Raw genomic sequence first — 17,745 nt, 5'->3', positions numbered from 1 at the left:
TTAAAGGACCTGCCTAAGAAGGGGAATAAATAATTTTTTTATTAGAGCTAGACTATCCTAAAATCTAAAAACCTACTACTTAAGACTACTACTAATCTAAGACTAAATACTAATAGCTAATACTAAGTATACTTTACTAAATAATCTACTACTAATAAATTAATCTCCCTGCTATTAATACTATAACTATTATTTGATAGAGCTTATCTATAAGATAAGAAGCTCTAGTCTATTCTAAATACCCTAAAGGATAGTCTACTAAGACACCCTAATATTATACTAGTTAATTATAGATGTGTCAGTCTATATCTAAGATACTAAGACTAACTTTACATGCCTAACTATAATAAGATAAAAGCTAAAATACTAAGACTCTATTATAAAAATCCTGCTACTAGATATCCTAGAAGGACTAAGATATATAAACTAATATTATATAAATACTTCTAGCCTGGAATTTATAAGTATATTAACTAATAGATCTAGAATTATTACCTCTACTACTAAATTACCCCTTCTTAAGAAGTAAAGCAAGGAGTATTAAGGTCTCTACTAATTCCTGAATATATCTAGTAAGATATAAGTATAGACTTTATTATATATTTACTACTAAGTAATAGCTATAATACTATCCTAATTATAATTAACTATTTAATAAAGATAAAGCACTTCCTCCCCTGTACTAGGATAATTAATACTAAAGGAATAGCTAATCTATTCCTTAAATATATCTAGAAGCTCTATAGTATTCCTAAAATAATTATATTAAATTATAGAGTCTAGTTTATTATTACTTTCTAGAAATATTTAATATCCTACCTAAAGATCTATAACCTACTATCTACTACTTATTACCCTGAGACTAATAGCTAAACTAAACATGCTAATACTATCTTAGAATAATACTTGCAAGTATATATATTATACCTATAAAATAATTAGTTTAAATAGCTACTAATAACTAAGTTTACTACCAACTCTATCTACTCTAAGTCTATAGGAGTATTACTATTTATGGCTAATTATAGATTCTACCTAATATTAGAGTTTAAACCAAGCTACCTTACTATCTACCCTACTAAGAAAGATACTAAGAAGTTTACTAATATTATATATAAGATTTATAAGTTTATCCATACTAAGATCTTATTTACTCAAGCCTGTTATAAAGTATAAGTTAACTACTAAAGATAACCTGCACGTTACTATATTATAGGGCAAGAAGTCTAGCTAGATACCTATAATATCTAAATACTCCGCCCGCAGAAGAAGTTAGACTAGAAGAACTTTAGGCTATACTATATTAAGAAGATTATTAGCCTGCATGCTTATAAATTTAAATTACCTAAAAGTATAAGAATCTATTCTATATTTAATATATCTTTGCTCTACCCTACTACTAATAATTCTCTATCTAGTTAATACCCTAATCTGCTACTACCTGTTAAAGTAAAAAGATTAGAAGAATAGGAAATTAAGGAAGTCCTTAATTCTTGATAGGTTTATTAAGGCTATAGTAAACCTAAGCTATGATATATTATTAAGTAGATTAGATATAATAAGCTAATTAAAGAACCTGCTAAGTATCTAGAGAATGCCTGCTAACTAGTAAATAATTATTACCTCTATTATCCTGAGAAACCCTGGCTAATTCCTCCCTAGTCTTAATAGAGCTCGACCCTAAGGAGGGGGGTACTATCATGGTGTGAAGTTATAGTATCTATCTAGTTAGATTCTACCTTAACTGTCCGCCCTTATTCCTGTATTTAAGCCATATTATCCTTGATCCTGTTATAGCTCTTCGAGCTATGTCCTGTCTATTACCTGATACCTACTATTCTGCTGTTCTGTCTGGTTAGCTCCTAGTCAATGAATATCTGAATCCGACTCTGCCCCCTGACACCTACCCCTAGTAGATATCCTAATATCCTAGACTTACTATACCTACTTTTAATAGCTACTACCCTATTTATTAATAGCTAAAATTAAATAACAAAGCTGAAAAATAGCATATTTAACTTAAGCCTAATAATGGTATTAGAAAATAATTTAAAATTTAAAATTTAGGCTTTATTTATATAAATAGAGTTAAGGCTTTATAAGATAGATAAGCTTCTTAAAAGTAATATTTCTAGACTATAATTTAATAATCTTAAATATAAATTATAAAAACTTTTTTTATAAATAGTAACTAGTTAGATATTATATTTAATAAGTAAAAAACTAGTAGAAGAATTATTAATAAATACTATCCTATATATCTTTATAAATAATTTTATATAAAAGTTATAAAAAATAATTATTAATAATAATTAAAAATATATATATTAGATATAAAAAAAAGTTATTAAAATTAAATATAAAAATTATATAATTATTAATAAGTTTATATTAAACTTTATTTAGAAAATAAATATTTTTAATAAATTAAAAATAATTATTATATTTTATTAAATAATTATTATAATACTTTAGAAGCTTAAAAGAAATAATATAAATTTTATAAATTTAATCTTAAATAATTTAGATAATAATTCTATTAAAATAATTATATAAAAGTATTTTTATACTATATATAATATAGTAAAGAATAAGATTTAGGAGAATTTATTATCTAATATTATATCTAATACTATAATACTAGTTATAAATATACTAAATTCTTAACTAATAATAAATAATAGAAGGAAATAATAATAATAATAGAAATATATATTATTATAAAATATAATAATTACTAGCTATATTAATTATTAGTTAAAGTAATCTAAGAAACCTAGAATACTATACCTATTTTATAAGAAGGAAAAATATAATATTAAGAATTACTTATATTTAGTAATTAATAAGTAGAAGAAAGGATAAAGACTAATTTTAATATTTTAGTACTTTAAGCTATATAAGTTAAAGAATAAGAATAATTTAACCTAAAATTAAGCTATTACTTTAATTATATAAGCTAATACTATTCTAGATACTAATAATTTCATGCTATCTAGAGTTAATATATTAATAACTTTAATATTAACTACTTTTAGAAATAGGTAACTATATAATTCTAGAATAAGCTATATAGTATATAATAATTATAATTTCTTTAATAATTTAATTAAAGACCTAAATAACTTTAAGAATTATAATTTTATTATCTCTAATAACAAGGTAGTATATCCCTAAGATTATAAAAAAGTAATAATTTAATTTAAATTAGATAATAGTACTTTAATATTATATTAAATAGAATATCTTTAGAATCTAAATATACTATATAACCTAATACTAGTAGAAAGAATAAAGGTAGAATTAAGAATCTATTTTAACTTAAAAAATTAATATATTTATAAGATAGTAATAAATAAGGTAATTAAATATATTATGTCATGGGGAGCAGGCGGGCAGTAGGTGTAGCTAACAGCAGGGTATATATTCAGGCTATCTGCGTACAGGTATAACAGGTAAGGGTCAGGTTAGGACAAGGATATAGCTTAAAGAGCTATAATAGGATTAGGGGTAATATAGCTTAAATATAGGAGTAGAAATAGATAATTAAGATAAAATCTAACTAGATAAGTATATAATTATACTATAATAGTATTCTCTCTCTTAAGCTAAGCTCTAGTAAAGTATTTCTAGGGTCTAGGCTTTCTAAAGTAATAGTAATAATAAGTAATAATATATTTAATAATATTTTTTAAATAGCTAGTAAGAACTTTAGTAATAATAGGGTATTTAACCTATTTAATAATATATTTTAAATATAGATAGCTATTTTAGCTATAATAATTTTAATAAAAGTTAATTATTTCTTTAATTTTCTATTTCTTAATATTATTAACTTTAATATATAGAGGTTTAATTTTCTCTTATTTAAATAGTAGATCTTTAATAATTAAGTATAATAATTTAATATAAAATACTAGATATATTTTTATACTCTTAAATAGATTTAATTTATAAATATAAGAATTAATAATCTTTTTAATAAAAAAAGAGCCTAGATTTTTTTAATCTAATTTTTTTTAAGAATATAGGATTATAATATTCTTAATATTTAATTAAATTAATTAGCCTTTAATATAATATCTAATAAAGTAATATTTCTAATTAATATAATATTTATAGCAGGCTTAAATAATAATTATAATAATATAATAATATTCTTATATTTACTTTATAATTAAAGTAAATTAATAAGTATTATAAGTTTATAAGTAATAATTAAATAGGATAAGCTTAAATCTTATATAAAAGTTAAAATTATATAAAATAAAAAATAAGAAATATCTAGTAATCTTAAAATTAATATTATTAATAATAAATTTTATTATAAGTAACTATTTAGTCTAATTATTTTATAAATAATTAATATAGACTTATAAATATTATTCTAAAATAATATTTATATATTTAATTTACTTATTAATTTTAAAATAGTAAGTAATAAATAGGAAAAATCTTATCTTTAAAATATAGTTTAAGTATATTTAGAATATTAATATAAATTAGGATCTTTAATTAAATATAATAAACTTAGAGAATCTATAAAATCTCTAAATATAATCTTAGAATAAATAAATAGCTCTCTTAATATTATAGGTATTATTATAAAAAATATAGTATTAAAACTTTATTAATTAGTTAATTATTACTATAATAATATTAAAGCCTAAGTTATAAAATAAATATATAATAAAATTAATAAATATATCTTTCTAGGAATCCTTAAATATAAGTAAGAAATAAAATATTTCTTAATATTTATTTTAATAAAGTATAAATTATTTATAAATATAATAATTATAAATCTATTACTTTATAAATTATAATATTTTAGACTAGTAATATAATTATAATAATAATTTATAAATTTTTAATTTACTTTAATAACTAGTAATTATACTTTTATAATACTTATATATTAGTTCTACTTTTAATTCTTTTATATTAAGGATATATAGTTAATTATAATAAAATAAGAGTCTAGAATAATAAATATATTTAGATAATATAATTAGTAAATAGTAATTATAGCCCTTTTTTAAACTTTCTAGAATATTATTAGGAGCTAGATCTTATTTATAACCCCTATTTAGGCACTCTTTTAACTATTTAAGGAGCTAGATAGTCTCTTTTTCTTTAAGCTTAGATAGCTAGAAATATACTAACTTCTTTCTAGTAATAATTTAGAGCTAGATTAATTATAATATTTACTAGCTCTATAACTTTTCTAAATATTTAAGTAGGAAGCTTGCTAAATTTTCTCTTTTTAGTATTATTTAACTCTAATATAGTAAGTATTTATCCCTTTTCTTAAGGAGATCTTATAATCTCCTAATTAAATTATTTAGTTTTACCCTATACTTACCTAGATAATAATTAATTATAAAGTTAAAATAAGATAAGAATTTAGATTATTAGGCTTATTATTAATTTAATATTTTAATTATTATAAAATACTTTAAATTTCTATAATTAATTATAATCTTAATTAAATACTAGTATTCTTTTAATTCTAGAATCTATTTTTCTAGATAATAAATAATTACTAGTAACTTTTTATTATATATCTTATAATTATACTTAATTAAAGTTATTTTTTTTAAATAAAATCCTACTAGGTATAGAATTTTATTATTATTATATTATAATAATACTCTAGTAAATATAAAATTTAAGATATTAATTTCTAAAATAATTAATTAATCTTAATTAAAAAATCTTAATATTAATTTCTTAATAAATTTTACTTTTAATATTTTAAAAGTAGTCTAGTAAATTAAAGTTTATAAAAATAAGGTTTCTTTCTTCTCTAAGATAGTAACAGGCACAAGAATCTATAAAAATCCTTTAATAAAGTATTAATAGAACCTAGTAAATCTTATAAAACTCTTAATATTAGTAATTATTTTAAGTAATTTCTAATCTATTATAATCTTAATCTTCTTAGGATTTATATAGATATCTTCTCTTCTAATAATAATATCTAGAAACTTAACTTCTAGTTAATAAAATTTATACTTAAATATTTTTATATATAGATTATTATTTCTTAAGATTTATAATATTTACTTTAGATATTTAGTATATTTTTTTTTTATATAGCTATAAATTAAGATATTATTTAGAAATATATTATAAAATATATTTATATATTATTATAAAATATTATTTATAAAATATTAAAAAATAGCTAGGATACTAGTCAGGCTAAATAATATAATTAGGGACTTATATAATTTAAAATAGATTTAAAAAGTAATTAAGTATTTTAATCTCTTTTTAATATAGATATTATTAAAGATAGCTACTAGATTAATCTTAGAAAAGTATTATATTTCTTATAGATTATTTAAGATTTCTTTAATTAGGAATAATAAATAATAATCCTTAACTAATATAATATTTAGTCCTTAATAATCTATATATAGGTAGAGGCTACCTCTAGATTTATTAATAAATAAAATAGAAAAAATAGTTAGAAATAAATTAAAATATATAAAATCTTTCTTTAAATTTTCTTCTAATTGTCAGGGGGCAGAGTCGGATTCAGATATTCATTGACTAGGAGCTAACCAGACAGAACAGCAGAACAGTAGGTGTCAGGTAATAGACAGGACGTAGCTCGAAGAGCTATAACAGGATCAAGGACAATGTGGCTTAAATACAGGAATAAGGGCGGACAGTCAAGGCAGAATCTAACTAGATAGGTACTACAGCTTTGCACCATGACAGTACCCCCCTCCTTAGGGTCGAGCTCCGTTGAGACTAGGGAGGAATCGGCCGGGGTTTCTCAGGATAATGGAGGTGGTAATTATTTACTAGTTAGCAGGCATTCTCCAGATACTCAGCAGGCTCTTCAGTTGGCTTGTTATATCCAATCCACTTGACAGTGTATCGCAGCTTAGGTTCGCCACAGCCTTGACGAACCCATCAGGAATCAAGGACTTCCTTGACTTCCCATTCTTCTAATCCTTCTACTTTAACGGGTGGTGGCAGATCAGGGTGTTGACCAGGCAGAGGGTCATCAGCAGCAGGGTGGAGTAGAGACATGTTAAACACAGGATGGATTCTCATGCTTTCAGGCAGTTCAAGTTTATAAGTATGCAGGCTAACAATCTTCTTAACATAGTACAGCCCAAAGTTCTTCCAGTCTAACTTCTTCTACGGGCAGAGTGTTTAGATATTACAGGTATCTAGCTAGACTTCTTGCCCCACGGCATAGCAACATGCAGGTTGTCTTTGGTGGTTGGCTTGTACTTCGTAACAGGCTTAAGTAGACAGGATCTTAGTATAGATGAACTTATGAATCTTGTGCATGGTATTAGTGAACTTCTCAGCATCTTTCTTAGCAGGGTAGACAGCAGGGCGGCTTGGTTCGAACCCTAATATCGGGTGGAATCTATAGTTAGCCATGAATGGTAATACTCCTGTAGACTCAGAGTAGACAGAGTTGGCAGCAAACTCGGCCATTAGTAGCCATTCAGACCAATCATCTTGCAGGTATGACATGTATGCTTGCAAGTATTGTCCTAAGATAGCATTAGCATGTTCAGTTTGGCTGTCAGTCTCAGGGTGATAAGCAGTGGACAGCAGGTTACAGATCTTCAGGCGGGATGTCAGGTATTTCCAGAAGGCAGTGACAAACTAGACTCTACAATCCAACATGATTATTTTAGGGATACCATGGAGCTTCCAGATATGCTTGAGGAATAGGTCAGCTACCCCTTTAGTGTTAATTGTCCCAGCGCAGGGGAGGAAGTGCTTCATCTTTGTCAGATGGTTGACTACAACCAGGATAGCATCACAGCCATTACTTAGTGGTAAGTGCGTGATAAAGTCCATGCTTATATCTTGCCAGGCATGTTCAGGAATTGGCAGAGGCCTTAGTACTCCTTGCTTTGCTTCTCAGGAAGAGGTGATTCAGCAGCAGAGGTGACAGTTCCGGACCCATTGGTCAACATACTCATAGATCCCGGGCCAGAAGTATTCATGTGATATCAGTTTGTATGTCTTAGTCCTTCCAGGATGTCCAGCAGCAGGATTTTCATGATAGAGTCTTAGTATTTCAGCTTTTGTCTTATTGCAGTTAGGCACGTAAAGTCAGTCTCAGTATCTCAGGTATGGACCAATGCATCCACAGTCAGCCAGTGTGATATTAGGGTGTCTTGGTAGACCATCCTTCAGGGTATTCAGAATAGACTAGAGCTTCTTGTCTCGTGGATAAGCTCTATCAAATAGTGGTTGCAGTATTGGTGGCAGGGAGATCAGTTCATCAGTGGCAGGTTGTTCAGCAAAGTGTACTTGGCATTAGCTGTTAGTATTTAGTCTCAAATTAGCAGTAGTCTCAGGCAGCAGGTTTTCAGATTTCAGGATAGTCTAGCTCTAGTGAAGGAGTCATTCATCCCCCTCCTTAGGCAGGTCCTCTGACCTCCTGGTCAGTGCATCAGGCTTAGCACCTAACTTCCCGGGGTGGTAATATATTTAGAAGTTAAATCTTGACAGAAATTCAGACTAGCGGGCTTGTCAACAGTTTAGCAGCTTAGTCAATATAAAATACTCTAGGTTCCAGTGGTCTGTAATAACCTTCACGGGTGATGGAGTCCTTTCCAGTTCGGGGTGCCATTCTTCAAAGTAGTAAATAATAGCCAACAGTTCTTTATCATAAATCTTGTAATTACATTCTGTCGTAGAATGTTTCTTAGAGAAAAATATAACAGGGTACAATATGCCTTTATTATCATGTTATGATAGTACTCCAGCAGACATATAATCAGAGGCATCAGTTTCCAGAATTATATCTTTTAACTAGTCAAAAGGTTTCAGTATTGGGGCATTCACAAAAGCAGCTTTTAGTTGTTTAAATGCTTCTTGGCAGGCAGGTGTCTAGTTAAAGTTAACATCCTTCTTAGTCAGGTTAACTAACAGTCCAATAATTTTCAAAAAGTCACAGATAAATCAGCGGTAAAAGTTCCCAAAGCCGATAAAGGCTTGAACATCAGTCAGACAGGTCAGTATTTCCCACTTGATGATTGTTTTTACTTTATCAGGGTCTATTTGGAAGCCATCTCCACCCACAATCAGTCCTAGGAACTTTGTCTCGCGCATGAAGAATTTGTATTTGCTAAATTTAGCATAAAGTCCTATTGCTCGTAGGCATTCCAATACTTGTTAGATGTGATAGGTATGTTCAGTACAGGTTTAGCTGTAAATCAGAATATTATCCAGATATGTAGTATAGAAGATATCCAGATAATCATGCAGGGCTTTATTAATAAATCTCTGGAACAATGCTGGGGCTCCAGTAAGCCTGAATGGTATTACCAAGGATTTAAACAGGCCTAACCAAGTTCAGAAGGCAGTAAGGTATTCTTGTCCTTTCTTAATCTGCAGATTATTAAAAGCAGAGATAATATCAATTTTTGAGAAATACCTCATCCCTTTCAGGTTATTTAGTATCTCTTTTGTTAGTGGTAGCAGGTAACGATTTTTTACAGTAATTGTGTTCAGGGCTCAGTAGTCCATGCAGAATTGCAGGCCTCCTCCGGGTTTCTTCACAAACAGGACAGGGGACGCAGCAGGAGAGGAACTAGGGCGAATAAAACCTTTCCTCAGGTTCTCTTTAATCCATTCCTTCAGAACTTTCAGTTTGTCTTGGGACATGCCATACAGGCTCCTAAAAGGCGGGGTTTTTCCAGGTAGCAGTTTGATCTCATGATCATTAGGTTGGTGGGGTGGCAGGCGCTCGGCCTCCTTTGGTGAGAACACATCATAGAACTCAGTAAACTCAGGGGGTAGTTGCTCTCGCAGCTCAGATTCAGTGACAGTAACAGGGTTCAGAGCGGCTTCAATATCAGCAACAGTGGCAGCAAACATCCAGTATCTATGGCGGGCATATGCGGCATAGGCAGCAACTAAGACTCTAGCAATATCTCAGTTCTTCAGAGGTTCAGGGCGGGGGTCAAGGCATCAGGGAGAAGCTTTTGGCAGTATATTATATAATACTGAAATCTTCATAGGCTTCAGAGGCATATTGCAGTGTTTCCTATAATAAGGGCTTTCAAACAGAACAGTATGATTAGCAAATCCAATCCAGGGGTCATGGGTCTTTAACCAAGGCAAGCCAAGAATAACAGGAAAGTGTGCAAGTTAGGTTACAAGGAAAGTAGTGTTCTTTTCAGCATGGTCATGGATTCTTTGGGTTAAATAAATAAAATGAGTGATATTGCCAGACTCTACTAGAGTACCATCAAATCTCCTTAGCAGGATGGGGTTCTTTAACAATAGCATCTCTAGTTAGTTATCCATGGCCCAATCGCGGTCTATGAAATATTTACCCTTGGCTCTAGAGTCAATTATAGCAAAGGTTGGCAGAGTCTTATCAGGGGTCTCTAGGTTAACAGGCAGGATTATCAGTTCAGATCAGCAACTTTCCTCCTCTACTGTCATTCCAGCTATCGCAGCCTTTAACAGGTAGAGGGAGTGCCAGGGGTGTCCCTGATCATGGCTTAGGTCAGGGACACTCTGTTTTCCAATTCAGGGGACGCGGGGCGTTTAGCAGGCAGGGTTCTGGTCAATAGGGGGTACGGGTCCAGTTTGGCAGCAGATATAGAGGTACAGCTGGTTAGTCTTCAGTCAGGGTGCGGGCAGCTGCCTACTAGGTGGTCAGCGCTGCTGCAGCGGTAACACAGGTGTTGGGTTCGATGATCGAGGCGACGGGCGACAGACAGGTCCATCGGGTCTTCAGCGGGAGCAGCAGCAACAATGGGATTAACAGGGACCACAGGAATTTGGGCAGCAGGAGTTGGCTTTAAGATAGGTCAGGGAGGCTGGGAATTCTTTATAGATGGGGGTAGGGCAGTACTTGTGTAATGGTGGCGGCAGTTTTCTAGATTTTGCAGGTGATTAGTAAAGTCATGGTATTGTGATGGGGCCTCAGAGTGTATTAACATCTCTTGAAGTTCTTGACTAATAGCCTGTTCTAGAATTATAGGTAAGATATCTTTATTTATGTTCCCTTCTAATGCAAGGTGTTGGAATTCAGCAAAAAAGACACTAAACTTGCAATGGGTTTGTCAGAGGCAGAACAGGTTGGCACGAGCATTAGCTTCTAGATTTGGGTCTCTAAAAACTTTCTCCAGGATTTCTAAAATCTTAGTATAATCACTTAGTTCATAGATTCTATCTTGGATATATAGCAAGATTTGGGTGTATGGGGTTCCTTCAAGGTGACTGGTCACATAAGCCATTCTGCTATTTGGGGTTGGGAAATGGTCAAGGTTCATGGTCATCTTCTGGTGGATTTGAGAAGTGAAGTGTCTTAGGTCACTTTGTTGGCCATTAAACTTATCAGGGTCAGGAAGTCATTCAGAGGTTTGAGCAGTGGGAACAGATGCAGTAAGAGCAGTAGTAGTGGTAAGGGGGGCAGTAACATTGGCATCTCTTTTGGAAGGAGATAGTGATTAAGAAGACATGCTATTCTAAGTAAGTACTTTAAATAGCTCCTATTGGGTTTCTTTAGCTTGTATCTTCTGGTACTCAATCACACCATCTTTCTGTTGAATATGGTCGAGAAGGTTGGTAATAGTAGAGTGCAGGGTAGATAATTCATGGAGTTCTTCCACAGCAGCAGTAGAGAACTGGTACATCTTGGTAATGTACTGTCTTAATTCATCAGGGGCATTATGCAGGAGGGTTTCCATGCTTTCAGGCGGCATGGGCAGCAAGGCAGGCATGACAGCAGCAATTAACTCCCAGTAGAGAGGAGCTACGTAATGTCAGGGGGCAGAGTCAGATTCAGATATTCATTAACTAGGAGCTAACCAGACAGAACAGCAGAACAGTAGGTATCAGGTAATAGACAGGACATAGCTCGAAGAGCTACAACAGGATCAAGGACAATGTGGCTTAAATACAGGAATAAGGGTGGACAGTCAAGGCAGAATCTAACTAGATAGGTACTACGGCTTCGCACCGTGACACTAATTATTTTTTTAAAATAATTAATTATACTTATAATATTAAGTATAATTTATTAAATAGGGGCTATTTTTTTTCTTAAATCTTAATATTATAATTATATAATTAATATAGTAGTAGCTTCTTTACTTCTTAAGAATTAAATATATCTTAAAAATCTTATAATTCTAGAAAAAGTATAAGTAGTAATTTAAGACTAGTATCTTTATATTTTAGTTTTTTATTAACTTTATTTAACAAGGTCTAGTATAATTTCTATACTAGATAGTAGGTATATATAGCTAGTACTCTTAAGAATATTTAGTATATTTCTATAAATATAAGAGATTTTAATTCTAGTAATTCTTCTTATTAATTTAATTACTTAGGTTAATTCTTCTAGGAGATATTTATTAGGGCCCTTATTCTAGTAAGTTTAAGAAATATATTATAGTATTTATAGTAATATTAGCTATTAAATATAATTATTTAGTTAAAGAAATATATCTTTAGGTTATATATAATAAGCTAGGCTAGTTCTAGGATAATTAAATAATAGGAGAGATAAGTAATATAAAAGATAGATTTCTAGTTATAATAATTATTTAATAATAGATTAGCCTTTATATAATAAGTTATTATACTCTCTTCTACCTTCTTATTATAAAAGCTAGATAGGAATATTAGATAAAGAAGTAGAATAGTCTTTAATCTATATATTTTTACTTATTAATAATTTATAAAACTAACTTCTTTAACTCTAGAATTAGTTATAATATAAATTAGTATTTTTAGATTTTCTTAATATAATTATACCTACTATATTATTAGATTAGCGTGTATATAATAGGGATTAGAGAAGTTAATTAATTTAATAATAATATAAGATAGGTAAAATAATATATCTAGTAATAAGGGCTTCTATATATATTCTAGTACTAGATAATAATTATAACTAGGTAGATTCTATTTTCTAAGTTAGGTAGAGTATTAGAAAAGTATAATTAGTTAGGTTCCTCTAAAATAATAAGATAGTTATTCTAAGTTATAGTATAGGAAGCAGGTAATACTATAATAAAGATTAAACTAGAATAATATACTAGTATATTTATCTACTCTTAGATTTATATAAAATATTAATTAAGTAAGAAATAATTCTTTATATAATATATTCTATCTCTATAGTAAAAATATTTTTTATACTTATATTATTCTTCCCTAGAGGAGTATAATATATAGTAGGTATAAAATAAATCTATAATATCTAAATTTCTTCTAAGTATAGAAGGTATGACTAGATAATTAAGTAAGATAAAATTAGGAAGATTCCTTAGTATTACTAGGCTAGAATAATAAGAACTAGATATTAAGTAAAAATAAGATATTTATAGCTAATATTAATAGTAATAGTTTTTTAATAATTAAAAGTAGTTAATATATTTTTAAAAATCTTAAAATAAGGCAGGATTATAAAGTAATATATTTTAAAATTTAATTAAAATATTTTAAATTAAAAAAAATATTAGAAAGTTATTAAATATTTCTTCTTCTAAAATAAGATAATAAAACTCTATAAAGTAAGTATTAAAGTCTAAATTTCTCTATTTCTAACTATAGAGGTAGTTTTAAGTATTTTAAATTTAATTAGAGTCTCTAAATACTATTTCTAGATAATTAAGTAAGTTAGGATAATCTAGGAACTAAAGAATATTAAATCTTATCTTAAGTAAGATTAATTTATAAGCTTTTTTAGTTAAATATCTTATTATATAAATTAGTTAGGCTTTAGTAGCTAGAAAATAATCTAGATTAATATTTATTTTACTATAAATCTATTATATAAAGTAATAAAAATTAGAATAAGTACTATTAAACTTTTATAAATTAAGAAATTTCTTATTAAGATAGGTACTAGAGAAAGGGCTAGTAAAAATAGGTATAAGTATTCTTATTATATTAATTACTATAACTTTAATAAGGAGAGTATATTTAATAGGGGTAAGAATAATAATAAGAATAAGTATAGTAAAGATAATAATAACTTATAGTATAATAAATATATATTTAAATTTAATTAATTTTTATTAAATTATTTCTAATTTTTCTTTCTAATATAATATTATTCCCTCTTTCTTAGCTAGCTCTAGACTAGCTTTATTAACTTAATTTTAGAGGGTATAAATCTTCTTCTTTAGAAAATTAATATATTTATTATAGGACTTAAGATAAATAATCTAGATAATAAGATTATTAGTAATATAGCTTATAAACTTCTTAATTAAGTCTATAATTAAGAGTAGTTCAGGTTATTTTAATATACTAGTAATAATTATACCTAGAGTAGGAGCTATATAATATTATAGGAAGTAGATAAGTAATAAGTATAACTAATAATAAGGTATATATTTAGGCTATTTATATATAAGTATAATAGATAGGGGTTAGGTTAGGATAAGAATATAGCTTGAAAAGCTATAATAGGATTAGGGGCAATATAGCTTAAATATAGGAGTAGAGGTAGATAATTAGGATAGAATCTAACCAGATAGGTACATGGCTACGCCGTGACATATTATCTTAGATAATAATATTCTATTTTTAGTTCTAAATAAGATAGTAGTTATGCCTACTATACTAATAAACTTATTATATTAATAATTAGGTTATCTATCTATTAAATAATTAAAGTATAATAAGGTAATATTTTATAATAAAAGTAATAATTTAATTATTAATAACTTACCTACTACTAATTAAAATACTGAGCCATACTACAAAGCATGTTAATTATTAAAATTAAAGAAAAAGATATCCTGAAAACTATAACCATATATAATAAAACTATTATAATTTATATATATAGATCTCCAAGAAATTAAACTAATTAGAAGAGATAGTATTAGATATATCTTACTAGTTTTAAATAATTATTCTAGATACCTTTTTATATAATATTTAAAGGTAAAAAGTAAATTTTTAAAGGTATTAAAGGAAATATATAATAATTAGCTAAATATAACTAGTATCTATATTAGAAGGGTCAGATTTAACTCTACTCCTAAATTTAATAAGTATACTAGGTAGAGCAAGGATTTTAGTACTATATGTGAACCAATACCACTATAAACCCCCAAGGAAAACAGCACTATTAAATAGTTTAGTAGCTATATAATCTAGACTACCTACATAATATATATATAAGTAAAAATAGAACTAACTATATAACTATATAGTATAGATATAGCAGTCTATATTTTAAATAGATTAGTTAGGAAAGATAATAATAAAGGAAAGCTACTTATATAACTTTTTTATAAAGAATTAAATATCCTAATTAAAGATATTAATCTATAATATATTTATATATAAAAATATAAGGTATTTATAAATATTCTATATAAGGATAGGATTAAAAGTATAAAAATATTACCTAGAGTAAAAATTAATTAACTAGTTAAATATAATAGAGATTATATCTATAAGGTATGGTATCTAGATATAGGGAAGATAATTTGGTTAAGAGATATAATATTTAATAAAGGTAATATTAATAAAATAAATAGAATATAACTATAACTTCCTAATAAACTAAAACCAAATAATAATAGTCTATCTAGAGCAATTATATCTATTAATACTAAAAAGGGAAGAATAATCTATAATAATATATCTTAAAATAATATTATTCCCCAAACCTTACTATCAGTAAACAACAATGAGGTTATTACAGGAAGAATTCAAATATTAATACCTAATCTAGCCCTACCTGAACCAAGTCTACCCAACCCAGAGGCAGGTATCGAACTCATCATACCCGAGCGGCTACCTGCCTCTGGGGCTGCCCCTAGGGCTATCTCCAAAACTACCAAGCTTATCATACCAGAGTGGACACCTACCTCCAGGGCTGTTTCTAAAACTATTATTAAGTAAAACAATCAAGTAATTAGCAAGGATATAAAGGAGATAGTAAGACCTAGTATAGAGGAATAATCTAAGTAGGATAGATATAAAGAGATAATTAACTATTTTACTATAAATAATCTATATACTAGTTAACCTATTTTTAAAAGGATACTAGTATTATAACTAATATAAAGATTTCTAGAGTTATTTATCTAATATAAGAAGGACTTACTAGTTTTAGAACCTTCTAAAGATAATTATGTTCTAATAACTCTAGATATACTAAAAAGGAAGTATTTAAAAATTAGAAAGTAGATTAAATTTAATATTAGAAATATAGAAATAATTAATCTAGTAAAGGTATAGAATCCTACTAGTAATAATACTAGTAGTAATATTATTACTCTATAGAGATCTTTAAGATTTATAAAGGGTTAATACTAAAGTATTTATTTTAAAGATGAGCAGGTAAAGTAACTATAGGAAGAGAAAATAAAATAAGAATAATAATTTTAATTCTAGTTTATATTATCTCTAAAAATACTTCTAGAAATACCTTATTTATTAGGATCCTATCTAAAGCTAGAAGAATTACCTAATATAATTACTATAATATTACTAGATTCTAGTAGTTTTATACTAGAGATCAAGTCTATAAAGATTTATAAAATTAGAATCTTATAAATCTATATTTAAGTAATAAAATTATTATAAAAGGATTACTAAATATAAGTAATATAAAGTTAAATTAGTAAGTTTAAAGTTATTTAGACTTATAAATTTATACTATTACTAAAAGATATAAAGATCTTACTAGGAAAATAGATATATAACTTAAAATTAAATATAGATAATAATATATTATAATTTTATATAAAATAGATTATATATAGAAATTTCTAAAAATTAAGTATAGACTTTAATTAAGTCTACTCTCTAGTAGTAATAGATACTTTAGTAAAGCTATTTTTAAATATATGTCATAGCATAGCTGTATACTTATCTGGTTAGATTCTGCCCTAACTATTCACCTCTACTCCTATATTTAAGCCATATTACCCCTAATCTTATTATAGCTCTTTAAGCTATATCCTTATTCTAACCTAATCCTTACCTATTATATCTATATATAGATAGCCTAAATATATACCCTATTATTAGCTATATCTATTACCTGCCTGCTCCCTATAATATTATATAGCTCTTACCCTAGGTATAGCTATTACTAGTATATTAAAATAATTTAAACTACCCCTAATTATAAACTTAATTAAGAAGTTTATAAATTATATTATTAATAATCTTATTATTTAGATTATTTATCTTAGGTCTTATAATAAATATACTAATTTCTTAAAAAAGGAGATTTATACTCTTTAAAATTAAATTAATAAAGCTAGCCTAGAGCTAGCTAAGAAGGAGGGAATAATACTATACTAGAAAGAAAAACTAGAAATAATTTAATAAAAGTTAATTAAATTTAAGTATATATTTATTATATTATAGATTATTATTATTTTTATTATACTTATTTTTATTACTACTCCTACTTTTATTAAATATACTTCTCTTACTAAAATTATAATAGCTAATATAATAAGAATATCTATACTTATTTTTACTAGCCCTCTTTCTAGTACTTATCTTAATAAGAAATTTCTTAATTTATAAAAATTTAATAATATTTATTCTAATTTTTACTACTTTATATAATAAATTTATAATAAAATAGATACTAATCTAGACTATTTTTTAACTATTAAAGCTTAACTAACCTATATAGTAGAATATCTAACTAGAAAGGCTTATAAATTAATCCTGCTTAAAATAAGACTTAATATTCTCTAGTTCTTAGACTATTCTAATTTATTTAACTATCTAGAAATA

The 17,745-nt window shown here is 27.1% G+C and overlaps 1 protein-coding gene across 1 annotated transcript; it reads right to left on the bottom strand.

Moving 5' to 3' along the window:
- Positions 1-11,350: 11,350 nt before the first annotated feature.
- P175DRAFT_0497871 (uncharacterized protein) lies at positions 11,351-11,816 on the bottom strand. Its single transcript, XM_040896381.1, has one exon. The coding sequence runs from the start codon at positions 11,730-11,732 to the stop codon at positions 11,502-11,504; it is 231 nt and encodes a 76-aa protein (XP_040756145.1). The 5' UTR covers positions 11,733-11,816; the 3' UTR covers positions 11,351-11,501.
- Positions 11,817-17,745: the final 5,929 nt, after the last annotated feature.

This window comes from Aspergillus ochraceoroseus, assembly GCF_002846915.1.
Source record: "Aspergillus ochraceoroseus IBT 24754 chromosome Unknown P175scaffold_1, whole genome shotgun sequence".
Classification (NCBI taxonomy): domain Eukaryota; kingdom Fungi; phylum Ascomycota; class Eurotiomycetes; order Eurotiales; family Aspergillaceae; genus Aspergillus; species Aspergillus ochraceoroseus.
This window is presented reverse-complemented; position numbering and strand designations above follow the sequence as displayed.

Bases quoted from the DNA above. Each gene is read 5' to 3' on its own strand.
- P175DRAFT_0497871 (XM_040896381.1), bottom strand. From the start codon at position 11,732: ATGCCTGCCTTGCTGCCCATGCCGCCTGAAAGCATGGAAACCCTCCTG.